This window comes from Schistocerca piceifrons, chromosome 11 (genome assembly GCF_021461385.2).
Source record: "Schistocerca piceifrons isolate TAMUIC-IGC-003096 chromosome 11, iqSchPice1.1, whole genome shotgun sequence".
In the NCBI taxonomy this organism is placed as follows: Eukaryota; Metazoa; Arthropoda; class Insecta; order Orthoptera; family Acrididae; genus Schistocerca; species Schistocerca piceifrons.
Window position 1 is genome coordinate 58,839,525 of NC_060148.1, and position 20,292 is coordinate 58,859,816.

The window sequence follows — 20,292 nt, forward strand, 5'->3', positions numbered from 1 at the left end:
AGAGTGCTTATTTTTCTTTGATCTGACAAGTGCTGTTTTCTTTGTTATAGGTGTTTACGTCACTCTAAGCTGAAAATGCATTATTGTACTGTGTCATGCATTGTTTGTCGCATTATGATACCGTGTGTTTACGAACTGTCGCCGCTCGCGGCATGGCTTGCTTTTGTGCGCGCTACCGCCGCTTACAATAAAAAAAAGAGAGAAATTGTCTTATTAGTGAACCAATGGCAAGAGACTGCTATTTGTTGTTACTTACACTGCTGCTTTCTTTGATAATAATCAACAAGAGCCAAATAATAGACTGCGTATGATAGAAGATGTTCTGAACGAGAGTTTAGCTAAATTTTTTCTCCGCTTGAAAATCTTTGTGTACAGAAATAGGAGTCATCTTAGATTTAAAAATTTACTCATTTGCAGTGCTTCATTTCTGACTGTATCACTATTAGGCATAAGAATAATACGAATATAAACATGACATGATATGTATATTCTACCGCGTTTGCTGTTGTCTCACACTAGTTTCGCAGTTTATTAGGCAGACAGGATCTAAATGAAATAGCAGCAAACACAAAAGAATACATGGCAAAATGTTTATATTCGTATTATTCTTATGGTGAAGAGAATACTGCATGTGATTCACAGTTCATAAAAGTTCCTATTAGCAACCATCTCTTCTCACAGGTAGGAAAAAATTCAGAACGTAGAGTTGGCCATATTGACAAACATCCCAAACAGTCTTTCCAGTCGGATTTTCGTAGTACATTGAAATGCTGCTACATTCGAAGATGAACAATACGGAATTTGTATTTACTTCATTGGATAATGTATGAAAATGCAGTGGTCGAAACTCGAGGCGGAGGAAAAAGCTCGTCTTCCACCTTTCTTTTAATTTATTTACTGAGGCAGAGGTTTTGGCGCCAGTATTTATCTTTGTGCCTGCGAAGCATGCCTGTGTAGCGCTACGTATATTCGACGGCAGAAGTTAGTTGTGGCGGCACCTACCAACATTTTCCAGAACTTCCGCTTACTTTGCACTCGATTCTAAGCCGCAGGCGGTTTTTTGGATTACAAAAACCGGAAAAAAAGTGCGGCTTAGATTCGAGTAAATACGGTAGTCTACAGCCATACATGGGAAGTCAAGCCCCTCTTTTCAAGTAGTTTAATCCTAAAAGGAAAAAGAAAGAACGTTTTGCGCAAGCCGTCGACCGTGGTTATTGTATAAAACCTCTTATGTGAAAGAATGCTTAACACTCTCACACGGACTAAACAAAGGGGGAAAAACAGAGAGAGGAAGTACATCCATATCAGATTAGAACATCATGTGTTACCAGAATTTCTGTGTTGCAAATCATTAATAATAAACCGTTCCACTGTGAAAACGTTAAACCAAAAAATGAGAGAGCCGTGCCATCAGCATATAAGGCATCATAAAATTGTCTAAACAACAACTGCCAATTGAATAAAACCTGTGGAAACCCAGGTGATGTCTAACTTCTATAAAAAGGGGGGAGCACACAACATCAGAGTCAACATATTTGGGGTCAGAATTGTAGGAGAAAAATCACAGAATCAACTAGTGGAGGTAATGGAGTCAGTAAGAGTGGTTCCATTACATCACGTCAAATAATGTCACGAAACTGATACAATTTGTCGAAAGTCCTTAACGAGTAGCATGCCTAACGATTTGAATATTGTGTGGGAACACAGGTCCCTCTGTTACATGTGCAGTACTGTACCCACAGACGCACTACAGACGGTAAAGCCGTACAAATCTACAATTTACAAGGCCAATAAAACCAAAACCACTTTAGTAACCACATCAGATGAATTTGCAGTTGTGAATAATAACTACCATCAGCTGTAGAATGGAATGATGACAATGAAAGTTTGTGGCAGACCGGTACTCAAACCCTGATTTCCCACTTATCACAAGTGGGTAAACCCGGGGGGGTTTGAGTCCCAGTTTGGCACAAACTTTCATTGTCGTCATTCAACTCTACAGCTGATAGTAGTTATTATTCGCAACTGCGAATTCATCCGACGCGTTTAGTAATGGCTGTGTTCACCGCACAGTCGTCAGAATAACACCGGCACTGCAATATCGTATTTTTAGTAATGGTCGAGGACGTGTCACTGCTCGTCAAAGTTAGTGCTTAAAGGGTCGGGGGTATTACTGTGCGATAACCCGTGACAGCGGCACGATCGATACGTGTTAAAATACAAAAGGTTAATGAATGGAGCACATTCGTTAACATTACCTACTTTCGGTACACTTCAACCGAATTAGTGCTGTGATACTGTATGACTGGGAACACCCAAAAAAGTAAGTATCTAAATGACAACATATGACAAGAGGCAAATACTATGTAGTACAAAAACCACAAAAAGACCACACACTGAGAGACAGCCTCAAATGATTATATACAGTCAGAACCCACAATTGTTGCAAGTGTGTCACGTGTAATCATTGCTGCGTCCCTAATTACACGAGATGGAACACGAATGTGGTTACCTGAGGTCTACCATCCTTACTCGTAATCGTACTCGTCACTCTTCCACCGAAAAAAAAAAAGTAGAACCGAAAATAAAATACTATGAAAGTACATATTGTCAATAGAACTGTACTAATTCTACTTCTAATGAAGAAGGAAGGAAGAATGTAAAGGAAATACATAATCTAGCTACTATAAAGGTGCATATATTGTCAATAAACCAGGTGATACGTGCTCAAAATCTGATGTGGTTGTTACGCACCAAAACATGAGACAAACACATGTGAAAAACAATATATGAATGAAAGCTTACCCTGGCCAAGGTGTAGGAAGATCCTACTTCGGTTGTGATCAAAACGGGGGCCAGCAATACTGGTATTAGTAGATTTCTGTTCAAAAGAAATGAGACACAGGAAGTAACAAATGAAAGGAACCATAATTGAAATAACAATACAAGATAGAAAATAACGTTTGTACGTACTTGCTACAGCGATCACTTCAACCGTCATCTGCCGACAGCATTCAAACCGAACAAGCAAAAGGTGAAAACCAGTGATTTCCAAAGACAGAGGTCCTAGTCAAAGGAAGGCATCACAGGTGCATGCCACTATCAGTCCAGGGGATATCTATCAAAACTGTCGTAACCAAAATTGTGGCCTGAAATACTTCCCTATAAATCACTAGGAGAGTACCGTATGCGCAAACAAAAGGAAATATTTACCTCCGTTTAGCAGGTTCCTTTTTTACGATTATATGACATATATACTTTGCTCACTAGTTTACGTTAATGTGGTGTGCACATTCTCTTACTTCACTCCTTAATTTACTTGTAACTATATGTAACTTCCTACTCTGGTTGGTATTGTTATGTTATTACATATTACGACTTGCACCACACCCCTATTTCGGTTATCTATTTCATACTGGTACCACTGGTGTCTGCACTCAGGGTCTGATGATGGCGTTGTAAAACACTGAAATTGCCAGCCAAATAACCTAAGTTTGGAAACTTTTGGATGGAAGGTGTTTCATGTGACATCCAGATCGCAAATTATCCAGACTGTAGTCACACAGGGTTTGATATCTACAGCTATATTTACATCTACACACTGCAAACCACAGTGAGGTGCACGGCAGAGGGTATGTCCCTAGGTACACGTTACTAGGGTTTCTTCTCGTTCCATTCGTGTATGGAGCACAGGAAGAATGACTGACTGCCTGCCTCTGTGCATGCCGTAATTATTTTAATCTTATCCACACGACTCCGTGTGAGTGATATGCAGGGAATTATAGCATATTCCTAGAGTCAACATTTAAAGCCAGTTCTTGAAACTTTGTTAGTAGACTTTCTCTGGGTAGTTTTCCTTCAGTATCTCTGTGACACTCTCCCACATATCAAACAAACCTGTGACCATTCGTGCTGCCCATCTCTGTATACATTCAATGTCTCCTGTTAGTCCTATCTGGTACAAGTCCCACACACTTGAACAATATACTAGAAACAGTCACACAAGTGATTTTTAACCAATCTCCTTTTTAGATTGATTGTACTTCCCTAGTATTCTACCAATCAAACAAAGTCTACTGCCTGCTTTACCTAAAACTCAGCCTCCTACTAAGTGTTACACCTAGGTATGTGTAAGAGTTAGCCGATTATAACAGCGACTCATAGATATTATAGTCGTTGGATACATTATTTTTTCGTTTTCTGAAATGCATAATTTCACATTTCTGAACATTTAAAGCAAATTGCCTATCTTTGCATCACTCTGAAATCTTATCAAGGTCTGATTGAATATTTATGCAGCTTCCTTCAGATAGTACTTCCTTACAGATAACTGATTAATCTTAAAGGAGTCTGAGGTTACTATTAATATTGTCTGCAAGGTCATTAATATACAACATGAACAGCAAGGGTCCCAACACAATTCCCTGGGACACACCTTAAGTTACTTCCACATCAGATGAGGACTCTCCATCCAAGATAACATGCTGTGTCCTCCCTACCAAAACGACCTCAAACCAGTCACAAATGTCACTTGATACCCCATATGATGGTACTTTTGACACCAAGCATGGGTGTGGTACTGAATCAAATGCTTTTTGGAAATCAAGAAATGCTAGATCTGCCCGACTGCCTCAATCCGAGGCATTCAGTATGTCATGTGAGAAAAGCGAGTTGGGTTTCACACGATCAACACTTTTGGAATATGTGCTGGCTGGCATTGAGGAGGTCATTCTGTTCAAGATAGCTCATTACGCTTGAGCTTAGAATAAGTTCCAAGACTCTACAAAAAATCGATGTTAAGGATATCGGATGGTAGTTTTGTGGATCACTTCTACTACCATTCTTCAGGTGTGACCTGTGCTTTTTTCCAAGAACTGTGCACAGATTTTTTTAGGGATTTACGGTACATTATAGTTAAAAAGGGCTAATTCAGGCACAAATTCAGTATAGAATCTAACAGGGATTCCATCTGGCCCTGGAGCTTTGTTCAGTTCTAACTATTTCAGCTTTTTCTCAATGCCACTGACACACTTCATTTATCATTTCAGTTGTGCAGAGATTAAATTGGAACAAATCTTCTGGGTTTTCCTATGTAAAGAAACATTTGAAAACAGAGTTAAGCTTTTCAGCTTTTGCTTCAACCAGAATTTCCTTGATTTTTGTGAAATATCATCTGACAATATTCTGCTACGGTAGTCGTTGAAGGCTCTCTTCACAGATAAATGAGTTTCACTCAGCAGCTCTCTATATACAGCCCTATGCTTTGTTTTACATCTATTGTGCAGAAATCTCTGTTCCTTTAGAAGTTTCTTTACAGTGACTGTGTAACATAGAACTTCCCACCCATTATGAACTGTTCTACAGGTCATATCTATCCAGTACATGGTCAACTGTTCTTTCAACTTGAGCCATAGTTTCTTTTCATGCTCCTGTCCTTGCACTGACTATCCAGTGCACGGTCAAGTATTCTTTCGACTTGAGGCATAGTTTCTCTACATACTTCTGCCCTGTACTGAAAGTTTCAAGTTCCCCCACTGAGATATGACACAACTGATTTTTTATCTAGTTTACTGAAAATATATAGCTGCTTGCTTTGTTGTCCTTTGTACTTTTGTAATCGTTGTTGTCACAACTGTGTCATGGTCACTGATACCAGTTTCAAAGAGGACTTCCTCAAAGAAGTCATGTCTATTTACTGCCATTAGATCCAATATATTTCCATCATCAGTGACGATCCTACTTATCTGTTGTATGTGGTTTTCAGAGAGGACATTATGTAATGTTTCACAGGATGTCTTATCACACCCACCACTAAAAAAACTGTAATTTTCCCAATTAACAGTTGGACGAATAAAGTGTCCACCGATGATTTCTGTATAACTGTGGAATTTATGTAAGAGTGAACTGCGGTTTTCTCATATGTTTTTGGTTACGTCAGACGACGAGTCTGGTGGGTGATAGTAGGACCCAATTATCATTTTATGCCCACCCACAATACTGAGTCTTGCCCAAACAATCTCACATACAGCTTCAACTTCTATCTCGGTGGCTTTCAGTTTGTTGTCTACTGGGACAAATACGCCACCTCCGTGCTCCATTTGCCAATTCCTTCAATATACACTCAAATTTCCCCCCAAAATCTCACTGCTACCAATTTCAGGTTTCAATCAGCTCTCTGTACCTAGTATTATTTGAACTTCACTGATTTTTTTAGGAGTGCTTAAAACTCTGGCACTCTGTTGCAAATCTTCTTTTCAACTGTTTACCATTAGGATTTTAATACTCTTAACCACGGAGGAGAGCACTTAGCAACTTCCAACAACCTTAAACATAAGGTCAAATATTTTCTAAATGCCAAATACTTAACGCATTATCTCATCTGTAAAGTTACCAGAAATCTGAAGCTATTCTGCACATTGGAGTTCAATTCTTTGCAGAATCGGGGATCAGAGGTGTACTGGTGCTCTTATACACCAGTATTCAATATGATGAGATAGAAAGGAAAAGTTGTATGCTGATGTGAAACAGAACATATCTTTTGAGAAGCCAGGAGACAGATTACTGACTTACCAAGACTCCCGCGACATCGACAGCGTCCATGTTGAATGCAGTTTGCCCTCACGTTACTTCTCAGCATCTTGCCCCCTAGAACAGGAAATGATGTCTCAGATTATAATTGCAATGGTCACCCTTAACTACGTTTTTTTTTTTGTCATAATACAGATCAATTACACAGAAATGTCTGCCTTTACGACATCACTGTTAACTTCACTCACTACCAGCATTCATTTTATTTTCATCATTCTCCTCCCAAAGTACACTGGCCTCGCTATGAGGGACAGACTGAAAAATTTTTAGAATGCCATACTTCTATAAACAATTGAAACACATTTATTTTTGACAGCTACTTTCTAATGTTTTGCAAGTTGATTGCTGCATAGTTCGTTCAATTAGCTCCAACATTTTGTTAATCATCATCATTTTAAGATTTTTTTTTTTGTGTACCGACGAATGTATTAGATTAGAGAAAATTTACAGGTTATGATTTTCTTTATGATTTTAAATTGTCATTAACACCTACCCAATGTAAAGCTCGGCTTAGAAATGTATCTGGCAAAACAGTCCCATCTAAGGCAACAATCTGTAATTGTTGTAGCACATTCAAAAGACTGGTTTCTTTTTCATAGTGATGAATTTTTCTGAAGGACATCCAAAGAATGCTGTTACTGGTGAAAATATTGCTGCTGTTTGAGCAATGCTTGAATAACAATAATGGACATCATCTGTATTTTTTCAGGTAACATTGTGAGTTGATACGAGTCAAATCCAAAACATTTTACATCAATTATGAGAAAGATTTGGGGTCTATGGGTGCAACACAAACTGACTCTCAATCAAAATCAACAATACATTGATGGGTGCGGAAACACTCAGGAAAAATTCCAAAGCAACATCTGAAATTTGGTTTGGAATATTGGTACTGGTGATCAATCTTGGGTGTAATGTCATGATTCCGAAAACAAAAGTCAATCTTTTCTATCGGTCTTTTGAGCAGAACCTAAACCTTTTCCAAAAGGAGACCATATTACTCCTATAGAAGATAGACACACTGTTGCTGGTGTTGTTACACATATGCCTCTTTACCACCAATTTTTGAAAAAGTCAGTGAAAAACACCCAAAAGAAAAAATAATTTTACATCATGAAAACGCGACACACAGAAAAACTAATAACACAGTATGTGAATGCTCTATAGATCAACACCATGGAACCTCCACCATACAGCCTCCGTTAGCACGTTGCGATTTATTGTTGTTTCCAAAAATTAAAGACAAAATGCATGGAATCACTTGCTGTATATGCGTACATGGGGGAAAAAGAAAGTTCCGGATATCCCGGTTATAAATACACTTTCTTCCAGGTGTAAGTACAGTATACCTCTGGTGAAAGTACTTTTTTGTGAACGGAGGGACAATATAGATAGAGAGACGAACCATCTTTAATGCATGGCAATTTTTTGCTGTTTCCCTCCACAAGAGTGTGGTTAGGCATGACACTAGGAGCACAGCTTAAACTGCAGCACCAGAATATTTCTGACAAGCACGATTATAAATTTCACTACTGTGCACCGAAAATTTCATGGGTTAAATGGCTGAATTTACATTCTACCAAACACTTCGACTTTTCCATAGAAAAGCCAATTAACAGGTGAAACTGCTCAAGAATTCACTTTGTAATGTTTTTTGAATGATAATTATACTTTTTGCCACTGTTATTGCATAATTTGTAATCTATGAAGAATTAAAATAAATATGAAAAGCTAACCTTGGAACCTGGTCTTTTTTTAGTGTTTGTTATGCTATAAGATATGCCAAACACAAATGTGCCAGTAAACTTTCAAATAATAACATAAATGGCTCGTCTTCTGGGCTCAAAATTTTTCGAAGTGTCTGGTCCTCAAAGTGTTTTGAATGAGAATCTAATGCTCTGTGATTTAAGAAATTCATCGCACATCCTTACTTGTAACATAATTCATTGTGTGTAAAATGAAATTTACTTAGAAACTAATGCTTTGCAAACCACCATTTGCAAAATTTACCTGTGACATGTTAGAAATGTAAATTGTTGTGATATCGTGCTCATCGAAAGCAGTTTGTTGTTACAAAGTACTGCATAGTATTTGACACATTTTGTTGTCGGCAAGTGCTTGTGAGTGCACTGTGTTTTGATGCTGTGAATGGTGCATTTTCTTTGCAATTGTATTTTTCTTCTGGTGCTATTCTCTCATTTATGTTTTATTGCTGCAGTATTATTCTGAAGTACCAGAATCAAGTAAAGTTCTTTGCTAGACTATCATTTCTTACCTGTCAAAATTATCAAAATTAACCTAAAACTACAACAAAAAATTTCTGGGTTTTTCCTGTATTTCTACTGGATGAGGAAATTCCCGGGTTTTTCCCAGATTTCCTGTTTGTTCCAGGGCGTATACACACTGTTATAAAAACCCCATTTCTGGAGTGTCTCAGGAAGTGTGGCATTGTTGCTTTAAGGACTGGTTTCACTGAATGCAAAAATGTGTTAAAGTGGAATATTTTGAACAACTACAAAATCATTTAATTCTTTTAAAATTAATCCTTGTTTGATTTCTTAAATATGTTCAGTGTCCCCTTCTACCATCCAGGACATTGGACATGCAGCACTTATTGAAACATTTGATGTTACTGCGCATCATGAAGAGAAAATCCAATCACACATAATGCTGACTGATGGCTTTTTAATTTTTCCAGATGGTATGACACCAATCCAAATTTTATTTTCAGAGATGGTCTTCACATGGTGCTTACGACATCAAGCACCTGCTATACTGCTGCTGCTTTATAAACTGAAGGACTAATGCTACACTTGAAGTTCCTGTGATGTGAAAATATTTTGGTATCTTTAGGGCCAAAGCAGGCCACTATGGATTCCAAAAACATGTTTTAAGAAACAAAATTACACTTTTCAGGCACAGCATCCTAAAAGCTATGGATCAAGGCAACCAAGTGGATGCAAGTATTTCTTAACTTTGGAAAAATCAATACCACACTTAAACCTATTATTGACAGTGTGAAAGTACAGGGCATTGAGTGAAATTTGTGAAGGGACTGAGGGTTTCTTGATACGGTGAACATGACAGATGTAGAAGTAGTGCTGGAACTATTGCTAAAGACCTGGCACACAATAGTACCCTCAGAGCTTTCACAGATGAGGGAGCTATCTATAATGAAGCACTGTACTGGGAGAAAGAAAGGAGGGGGAAAGGGGTGGGGTGGGCAGAACAAATACTGTCAAGTCTTGATAAAATTTCACAGTGGTGCAAACATTCGGCAACTTGCTTTAAATACTCGGAAACATAAAACTGCGCATTTCTCCAACTGGGGGAGAAATATATATATATATACCAAACAAAAGTGCTGGCATGTTTATAGACACACAAACATACACACAAAATTCAAGCTTTCGCAACCAACGGTTGCTTCGTCAGTAAAGAGGGAAGGAGAGAGAAAGACGAAAGGATGTGGGTTTTAAGGGAGAGGGTAAGGAGTCATTCCAATGCCAGTGTCTTTATATGTGCAGATTGATGTGTGTGTGTTAGTATATACCTGTCCCTTTTTCCCAATAAAGTAAGTCTTTTCACTTCTGGGATTAGAATGTCCTTACCCTCTGCGAAAGCTTGAATTTTGTGTGTTTGTTTGTGTGTCTATTGACCTGCCAGTGCTTTCGTTTGGTAAGTCACATCATCTTTGTGACTTACCAAACGAAATCTGTAAAAATGAAGTACTAACAAAATGTCAGTTTGGTTTCCAGAAAGGTTTTTCAACAGAAAATGCCATATATGCTTTCACCAGTCAAATTTTGAATGATCTGAATAACCGAACACCACCCATTGGGATTTTTTGTGATCTCTCAAAGGCTTTTGATTGTGTAAATCATGAAATTCTGCTAGACAAGCTCAAGTATTGTGGCATGAGTGGGACAGTGCACAAATGGTTTAATTCGTACCTAACTGGAAGAGTGCAGAAAGTTGAAATAAGTAGTTCTCGTAACATGCAAAGATCAGCACATTCCTCAAACTGGGGGACTATCAAGAATGGGGTTCCACAAGGGTCAGTCTTGGGTCCTTTGTTGTTCTTATTATATATTAATGACTTGCCATTCTATATTCATGAAGAGGCAAAGTTAGTTTTCTTCGCTGATGATACAAGTATAGTAATCACACCTGAGAAACAAGAATTAACTGATGAAATTGTCAATACTGTCTTTCAGAAAATTACTAGGTGGTTCCTTGTAAACGGACTCTCTCTGAATTTTGATAAGACACAGTACATACAGTTCCGTACAGTGAATGGTATGACACCATTAATAAATATAGACCTTAATCAGAAGCATATAGCTAAGGTAGAATATTCCAAATTTTTAGGTATGTCCATTGATGAGAGATTAAATTGGAAGAAACACATTGATGATCTGCTGAAACGTTTGAGTTCAGCTACTTATGCAATAAGGGTCATTGCAAATTTTGGTGATAAACATCTTAGTAAATTAGCTTACTACGCCTATTTTCACTCATTGCTTTCATATGGCATAATATTTTGGGGTAATTCATCACTGAGGAATAAAGTATTTATTGCACAAAAGCGCGTAATCAGAATAATAGCTGGAGTCCACCCAAGATCTTCCTGTAGACATTTATTTAAGGATCTAGGGATATTCACAGTAGCTTCTCAGTATATATACTCTCTTATGAAATTTGTTATTAACAACCAAACCCAATTCAAAAGTAATAGCAGTGTGCATAACTACAATACTAGGAGAAAGGACGATCTTCACTATTCAAGATTAAATCTAACTTTGGCACAGAAAGGGGTGAATTATACTGGCACTAAAGTCTTTGGTCACTTACCAAATAGTATCAAAAGTCTGACAGATAACCAACAAGTATTTAAGGAGAAATTAAAAGAATTTCTGAATGACAACTCCTTCTACTCCATAGAGGAATTTTTAGATATAAATTAAAAAAAAAAGAAAAAAAACAAAAATATTAAAAAAATAGAAAATAAAATAAAAAATAAAAATAAAAAATAAAGAAAAACAAAAAAACACAAAAAAATAAAGTTGTTATATTAACTTAAGTATGTTGTTAAATTAACCTAATTATGTCATGCATTGGAAAATTCGACTCGTTCCACATCATTACGAAATATCGTATTCATGATCCATGGAACTAGTATTAATCTAATCTAATCTAATCTGGCAGGTCGATAGACACACAAACATACACACAAAATTCTAGCTTTCGCAACCAACGGTTGCTTCGTCAGGAAAGAGGGAAGGAGAGGGAAAGACGAAAGGATGTGGGTTTTAAGGGAGAGGGTAAGGAGTCATTCCAATCCCGGGAGTGGAAAGACTTACCTTAGGGGGAAAAAAGAACGGGTATACACTCGCACACACACACATATCCATCCACACATATACAGACACAAGCAGACATATTCAAATGGCCTTGTTTCGACTCAGGTCTTTCAGTGCTCTGTCAAACTCTTCCCGCAGTATCGTATCTCCCATTTCATCTTCATCTACATCCTCCTCCATTTCCATAACATTGTCCTCAAGTACATTGCCCTTGTATAGGCACTCTATATACTCCCTCCATCTTTCTGCTTTCCCTCCTTTGCTTAGAACTTGGTTTCCATCTGAGCTCTCGATATTCATACAAGTGGTTCTCTTTTCTCCAAAGGTCTGTTTAATTTTCCTGTAGGCAGTATCTATCTTACCCCTAGTGACATAACCCTCTACATCCTTACATTTGTCCTCTAGCCATCCCTGCTTAGCAATTTTGCACTTCCTGTTGATCTCGTTTTTGTTACGTTTGTATTCCTTTTTGCCTGCTTCATTTACTGCATTTTTATATTTTCTCCTTTCATCAATTAAATTCAGTATTTCTTCTGTTACCCAAGGATTTCTACTAACCCTGGTCTTTTTACCTACTTGAACCTCTGCTGCTTTCACTACTTCATCTCTCAAAGCTACCCATTCTTCATCTACTGGATTTCTCTCCCCCAATCCTGTCAATTGTTCCCTTATGCTCTCCCTGAAACTCTGTACAACCTCTGGTTCTTTCAGTTTATCCAGGTCCCATCTCCTTAAATTCCCACCTTTTTGCTGTTCCTTATTAAACCGACTCCTGCATTATCCCTATTTGATTTTGTATTTATAACCCTGTATTCACCTCACCAAAAGTCTTGTTCCTCCTGCCGCCGAACTTCACTAATTCCCACTATATCTAACGTTAACCTATCCATTTCCCTTTTCAAATTTTCTAGCCTACCTGCCCTATTATGGGATCTGACATTCCACGCTCTGATCCATAGAACGCCATTTTTCTTTCTCCTGATAATTACGTCCTCTTGTGTAGTCCCCGCCAGGAGGTCCGAATGGGGGACTATTTTACCTCCGGAATATTTTACCCAAGAGGACGCCATCATCATTTAATCATACAGTAAAGCTGCACGCCCTCGGGAAAAATTACAGCTCTAGTTTCCCCTTGCTTTCAGCCGTTCGCAGTACCAGCACAGGAAGGCTGTTTTGGTTAGTGTTACAAGGCCAGATCAGTCAATCATCCAGACTGTTGTCCCTGCAACTACTGGAAAGGCTGCTGCCTCTCTTCAGGAACCACATGTTTGTCTGGCCTCTCAACAGATACCCTTTCGTTGTGGTTGCACCTACGGTACAGCTATCTGTGTCGCTGAGGCACGCAAGCCTCCCCACCAACGGCAAGGTCCATGGTTCATGTAATGCTTATTACAAAACTCTTGTTTTCCATTGATTGTTGGGTTCAAATAAGTATCTGCGTTGAACAGCCAATGCATCATTTGAAACATGTCACCAAAGAGAGGAAAATATTTAATATTTCAAAAAAGTCACATATAATCTGGTAATTAGGAAATGGGGACACAAACATTAGCATCACAAAGGAACTGCCTGTCTTTCTACAATTTGGAAGGACAGAGAGAAAATACAGAACCCCTCCCTCCCCTTCGCCAACACAATTCTTTAAAAACCAAGAGAGCGAGAGCATAGGAGCACAAAAATATTGAAGAAGCTTAGTTTACATAATTTAAGCAGCAAAGATCAAATAATGTGCCGATCAATGGACCTACTCTTCAAGTGAAAGCCAATGAATCTGCGCATCGGTTGGGGAATCCAAACTTCAATTATTCATCATCCTGGATATAATGTGTCCGAGCCCAACAAGATAGTTTCACTGTTAAAATATGTGGCGAAGCTGATACACTACTTGATGGTATAACAAATGAGTGGCTATCTAAGATGTGGCGTGTTTTGTGGAAGGTTACAAGCAAGATGACATATTAAATGCAGATTAAACTGGCTTGCCTTACGACATGAACCCAGGTAAGACACTGAAATTTAAAAGTGAACAGTGTTTGGATGGGAAAATGTCCAAGGTGAGAATCACAGTGAAGGATGCCACCAATATGACAGGAACATGTAAAGAAAAGTCTTTCGTGACTGACAATTAAGAAAAGCTAGGTGTTTCATAAACAGTCACCCCCACCCATACTTCATGAAAACAATGTAAAATCTTCGATGACATCTGACGGTTTTCAAAAGGTGTTGCAAACTTGGACTCTCGGCTCAAATCAAAGAAATGAAAACTATTCTCCTGGTCAATAACTGCCTTTTCCATGCAGCTGTCAATAAGTTGCCATGTATAAAGCTTGTGTTTTTACCTCCATGTGTCATTTTAGTTCCACAGGCTAGGGCCCAGCGAGTTATAAAATCTCTAAAAATGCAGTAAAAAAAAATTCAAATGATAAAAACATGTTTTCGAAAGAAACAGTTTTCAAAGTGCTTGATGCAATTTTAAGGTAGCAGAGTGCAGGAAAAAGTCACTCAAAAGACAATGGCCAATTGTTTTAAACATGGATTCTGAGAACTCTCTTCACCATCCCACACCAAGGGTGACCCATTTTCAGGAACACCTGATGATGAAGGTGAGGATGACATTCCCGTGGTGGAATTAGTGAAAGAATTTTGTCCACCTTTGTCAACTTTTGATACAGAGGACACCTCCAGGTAGACAACAATCTTACTGTGCACGCCTCGGCAACTAAAGAAGAAACTGTAGCTGACATCTAAAGCCAACAAGATGAAAATTCAGTGCACTGAAAACTTCACAAAAAAACTTATTTTCAAACAACAATGTAATACAAACGGCAATAACGAGGCATTAGAATGAACACACCATCAAGCGCAGAATGTGTACATACACCTTAAATGCAAAAAGCAAACAAAAAAAACTGCATACATGAAGCAGGATAGTATGTAGTATGCACTACTAACTCCATTTTAAAATTAAAGTAACTGGTTAAAAAACTGAACAACACTGTCTTTGCCATGACTGTAGAAAACTGGGAAATTGAATTCTTATTTGTTATTTTTTTCAAAGAACAAAAGTGGAATAATAGTGAATTTGTTATTCATGTTTTGTGATTGTATGTGTTGGAACTTCTCAATGTGTTACGTAGGCAACATCACACTTGTACATTTTAAAGAGAAATATGGGAGAGTGTGTAGGCCTTTGGGTAAGGTATGTATAGAATATTGTCTTTCAGGTTTGATACTGTTGATTTATTTTTGTAATACACTAACTGCAACGAAGTTGTGTCATTCATGACTATTATATTATGCAGCACTTACACATTCATTAACCAAAACTGTGTTTGACATTATTGAACAATTTACATTGTTATTACTTCTTTCTTCACTTATTAACAGGGTTTTCCATTTTGCCAGCATGTTAATTCTGTGTGACAGCAGAAACATATGAAAAATTCCTCTTCAGTCCCTCTCCACAAATACTGTAGGTGTACTTACTGTATTTCTGCTACTTTCTTAAGTGTTGGCTATATGTCTCCTGAAATTTACAGATTTGAAATTTTTATCAAAACAACAAAGTGAGTGACTATTGGCTGTAACGACCACAAAATGTTGGTCCTTTCAACATCATTACTGGTATCGGAAGTTTTGAAGAATACAATACAAAAAACTGCTTTAGCCAGTGAAATTACCAATTAGCATTGTTGTTGTTGTTGTGGTCTTCAGTCCTGAGGCTGGTTTGACGCAGCTCTCCATGCTAGTCTATCCTGTGCAAGCTTCTTCATCCCCCAGCACCTACTGCAGCCTACATCCTTCTAAATATGTCTCCCTCTACGATTTTTACCCTCCACGCTGCCCTCAAATACTAAATTGGCGATCCCTCGATGTCTCAAAACATGTCCTACCAACCGATCCCTTCTTCTAGTCAAGTTGTGCCACAAGCTCCTCTTCTCCCCAATTCTATTCAATACCTCCTCATTAGTTATGTGATCTACCCATCTAATCTTCAGCATAATGTCATAAAATCTTGCCTACTTCAACTATCAAAATATCAGCAGCCATATGGGAATATAGACGTTTTGGGTAGGGGTGTTCTCGTTATTAAAACCTTTCATCAGTTTGAGGACGAAAGTAACGTCTATTTAGATTTAGGCATATCAGATCATTCAGCACTGCTCATAGAGCTTCCAAAAATAGGGAAACCAAAATATGTGAAAACGTTTTAAATGGAACTTTAGCAAAGAGAATGTAAATATAGTTTCCAACGAACTAAGAACTGCACCCAAAAGTGGCCAATAAAATAAATTGGATTACACTGGGAATAAAAGTATCTAGTGCCAGGAAAAGACAGCTTCAGAATGAGTTAAAACATAACAAGAATGCTGACTTTGTGGGGTATGTAAAGAGATATACGAACACATTCAAAATAGTTGTACAAGCAGCATAAAAATTGGCTAACAACATGTATATTGGTAAAAATGAAAATAAATCAAAGGTAATTTGGTGTGTCGTCAAGTCTGAGTTGAGAGTAAACAACAAGTGGGAACAAATTGTTCAAATTAAAATGATATAATTATACATTCTTTTCAAATGTCAACTGTTTCAAAGATTTTTTCATAAATATGGCAAAATCAGAAGTAGATATCACAGCCCACCTGGACAAGGTAGATGTCAACTTTTTACCTATAAAACAAAATACATGCCTTAAAACATCCAAAAGAATTATCCCAAAAGGTGTAGAAGATGCTATAGAGTCTTCTAAAAATAAGAAATCAGCTGGATGGAATGAAATTCCAACCACTGTAGTCAAGGCTGTTTATAACATCATCTCTTATCCATTGGCTAAAATTATAAATCAGTCATTTGAGGAAGGATATTTCCTGGATGAAAATATGCTGAAATAATACCATTGTCCAAGAATGGCTCACCAGATGACATGGGAAATTACCGCTCTATTTCCCTGCTGCCAGTTTTAGCTAAGTTGATACAAAGGATTGTTGCAAAACATCTTGAAAACTTTCGTATAGAAATTGACATATAGACCTAGTTAAAAATCAATTTTGATTTCAAATGGGGAAAAATACAATAAATGCTATCAGGGAATTTACTGAAAAGATAAGCTCTGCTTTAGACAAGGGTAAAAAGGTCACAGGTATTTTTTGTGATTTGACCAAAGCTTTTGACTCGGTCAATCACCATTTCTACACAAGTTAGAGAGGTAAGAAATCATGGACAGGGCACCCCAGTGGTTCAAATCTTATTTGTCTGAAAGAAAACAGAGAGTTATTCTAAATTCAAATGGAAAAAAATATTCTCACACTGGAAAAAGATTTGTACAGGGATCCAGCATGGCTCAATTTTAGGGCCTTATCTTTTTCTGCTGTACACAAATTATTTACCTTTAAGCATTGATGTTCACTCTGTTTTAATTGAAAATGACAATTTAGAATAAATTCATGATACTATGGAAAATATAATGGGAAACCTACAATTATGTTTTCAGCAAAATGGATTAAAACTCAATGTCACAAAGACACAATTAGAGCAGTTCAGTGCTAAAACATCATCAGCATTTCACATAAAAATAGTGCATGGCTATCAGGAAATGACTGAAGCAAGTCATGCAAAATTTCTAGGTCTAAATCTTGAGACACAAATTTAAATTGGAAGGCACATGCAGACTTCATAGCAAACAAACTAAACAGCCTGGCTTATGCGATTAATGTCTTATTAGGCTCCACCCTTATGGACACCAGGAAAATAATCTACCACAGCTACTTTGAAACTATAATTCAATACGGAATAATTTTCTGGGAAAACTCTATACAAACAGCCTGAGATTACTTACACTTCAAAAGAGAATCATAAGAAACATATGAGTTTAGTCCAAAAAAGAACATCGTGTCGAACATTATTTAAAAAATTAAAAATAGTAACAGTTCCTTCTGTGTACCGTTATGTGTACCGTTTTCATGTGTAAAAATCAAAACTCACTTGACAATTTTCATTTCAACCACAACTACAGTACTCGTTGGAGACAGTTTCGAACTTCCCTCTGATAATTTAAAACTTTATGCTCAAACACCATTACATACAAAATTAAAAATTTACAATAAAATAAATAACACAAATCTGTCAAATATGGAGTCTGACCAATTAAAAAGACTGTTATTTAATAGACTAGTGTAGAAATGTTATTATTCAATTGAAGAATTCATGCAGGACAGTTTGGAAATTTGAACAGAAAAGAAACAATACAGATTATGTATTGTATAATAAATTGTAAATATATTGTAGAAATTGTATTGCAAGCTGTAAAATGATCATAAGTGTTATATGTGTTCTTGTTAAGTTGTTCATATCTAAAAATTCAGAAATGTCTGCTTATGTGTGTTGATTATTATATCTTTATTTTTCTGAAGTAATTTGACGTGTCTCCAGTACAAAAATCTTTGATTTGTAACTTACATTACGAGATGAATAAACAACATTCTACATTTTAAAAACTTGAAAATAACAGTCGGTAAAAGAAAGTTACCAATGGGAATACAATATAACTAGATCACACTATGTATATAAAAACGGTTGTCGTGATACTTTCACTGGCTTCGGTAATATACAAACTATGTTCTAATCAGTTAGTTGCCACAACCATGTTTTTTAAAAATATTATATTCAAATGTTCTGTGTTTTTTATGTTAAACTTTCTGACATGTTCCACACCCACTAGAATCGTCTCATTTTTGGGTCCATGTAACGAAAACTGAATCTAATCTAATCTAATCTTCAGCAAAATTCTTGATTATTATTGCTTTTCCTATGATTATTGAAAGTAATAATAAGTTATTTGCAGAGAAATAAACAAAACACAGAACTGTTTTGTACACTGTATCTACAAAGCATTAGCTAACACTTTTCCACTTTCTTATGTACTGGCAGTAACAGATTTCTCATTCAACACATTAAATCTTAGGTGGTACAGAGTCAAATTTTCAGTAACTCAAAACGTGCATGCATCTCATTTCATGTTGAACTAAATGAGACATGAAGACTGGCCAATGTGACGGACAGTACCTTCAACACCTTTTCTTATGACTTCCACGACTCCCAAAACCATTACTGACGAACAGAAAGGAGAAAAGGTTAAACACTTACGAGGTTGTACACTTATTCCAAATTATGATGGAAAATTAAAAATATTTCCCCAAAATAATGACACACAATTTACACCTTGAAATGGAACTATAGATAAATGGTATTGGGAAAGTAATGTCTCTTCGACATTTTGTCAACAGATAATTTCAGTTTGTAGACTTAGCAGTATCTGAATATAAAACGGTTGTACGACACTACATTACGCCTTCAGTACAACCAAGTGTACGTGTTGAAACAGTAGAGAACAAAATCTATTTCCATACACATACGCGTATTTGAAATAGTACGAGAGAATATAGCTCCTTCATGAAATAGTGTGCCGGGCATTGGAGAGATTTTCCATGAAAATTGCAGTCAAAGATAGCTTAAGTTACCTCTTCTATCGTAATGCGGGAAAGTCGTGAACGAAATGCGGCGCTAAACAGCCAGAGACGCATAACGCAAATAACAACCAAATTTTAATTTTTATACCAATCGCAGCGTTTTAGTACTCTCACATGTAGTACAAACAACACAACGGCGATTACAACATGAACACTCGCACTTGTAGGAATTACACAAGTAGGAATTACGCATTTCTGATTAAAAATGGAAAATGAACAGCTGTGATCAAATCGACACAAAAGCGTTTCATAATTCGTGCTTAATTCGAAGAGATCGCGTTACAGCTGTTTCTCTTATTGTGAACAATATCAAATCATATAAAAATGTCTATAAATAATAATATTAGCAACTTGTAAGACTCACTTCATTCTAAAATCAATAGCTGTGCGATGTTTTCGAAGGTAAACTGAAACAAAAGTCTTCGTCAGCAAATGTCCGATTCTTCCTACACCAATGAGTGCACAGCTTAAAATTGTGCAGCTATATATTTTTACACTTTGGGTGTATTGAATCAAATCCGCAACAACTTCATCGGACAATTTATCAACATTGATTTCGAATTTCCAAACACAACACCGCCAAATCCCGTCAACATGGCCGGGCAAACAATGGACCAATAATGAGTCGATGTCGATATCGAGTATCGACTAGTGTAACAATTTATGATTCTCAAGCAGACTCCAGCAGAAATTAATACTACTACATGCACATGCATACTCTGCAAACCACTATAAAGTGGATAGCAGAAGGTAGTTTCCATTGTACCAGTTATTAGGCTTTCTTCCCATCCCAGTACATTAATTACACCGCGCAC

General features: G+C 37.1%; 1 protein-coding gene across 3 annotated transcripts in view; it reads right to left on the reverse strand.

Moving 5' to 3' along the window:
* The window catches only part of LOC124720031 (zinc finger protein 93-like), a 71,387-nt gene extending 51,305 nt beyond the window's left edge, over positions 1 to 20,082 (reverse strand). For all 3 annotated transcript variants that reach the window (XR_007006042.1, XR_007006041.1, XM_047245281.1), the window contains exons 1-2: positions 19,842 to 20,082; positions 6,571 to 6,645 (exon numbers count right to left, since the gene is read on the reverse strand). Coding sequence is in view for 1 of the 3 variants with exons in the window: in XM_047245281.1 (XP_047101237.1) it covers positions 6,571 to 6,600 (30 nt within the window). In the remaining 2 variants the exon portion in view is untranslated. The remainder of the gene's footprint in view (positions 1 to 6,570; positions 6,646 to 19,841) is intronic.
* Between the last annotated feature and the right edge of the window lie 210 nt (positions 20,083 to 20,292).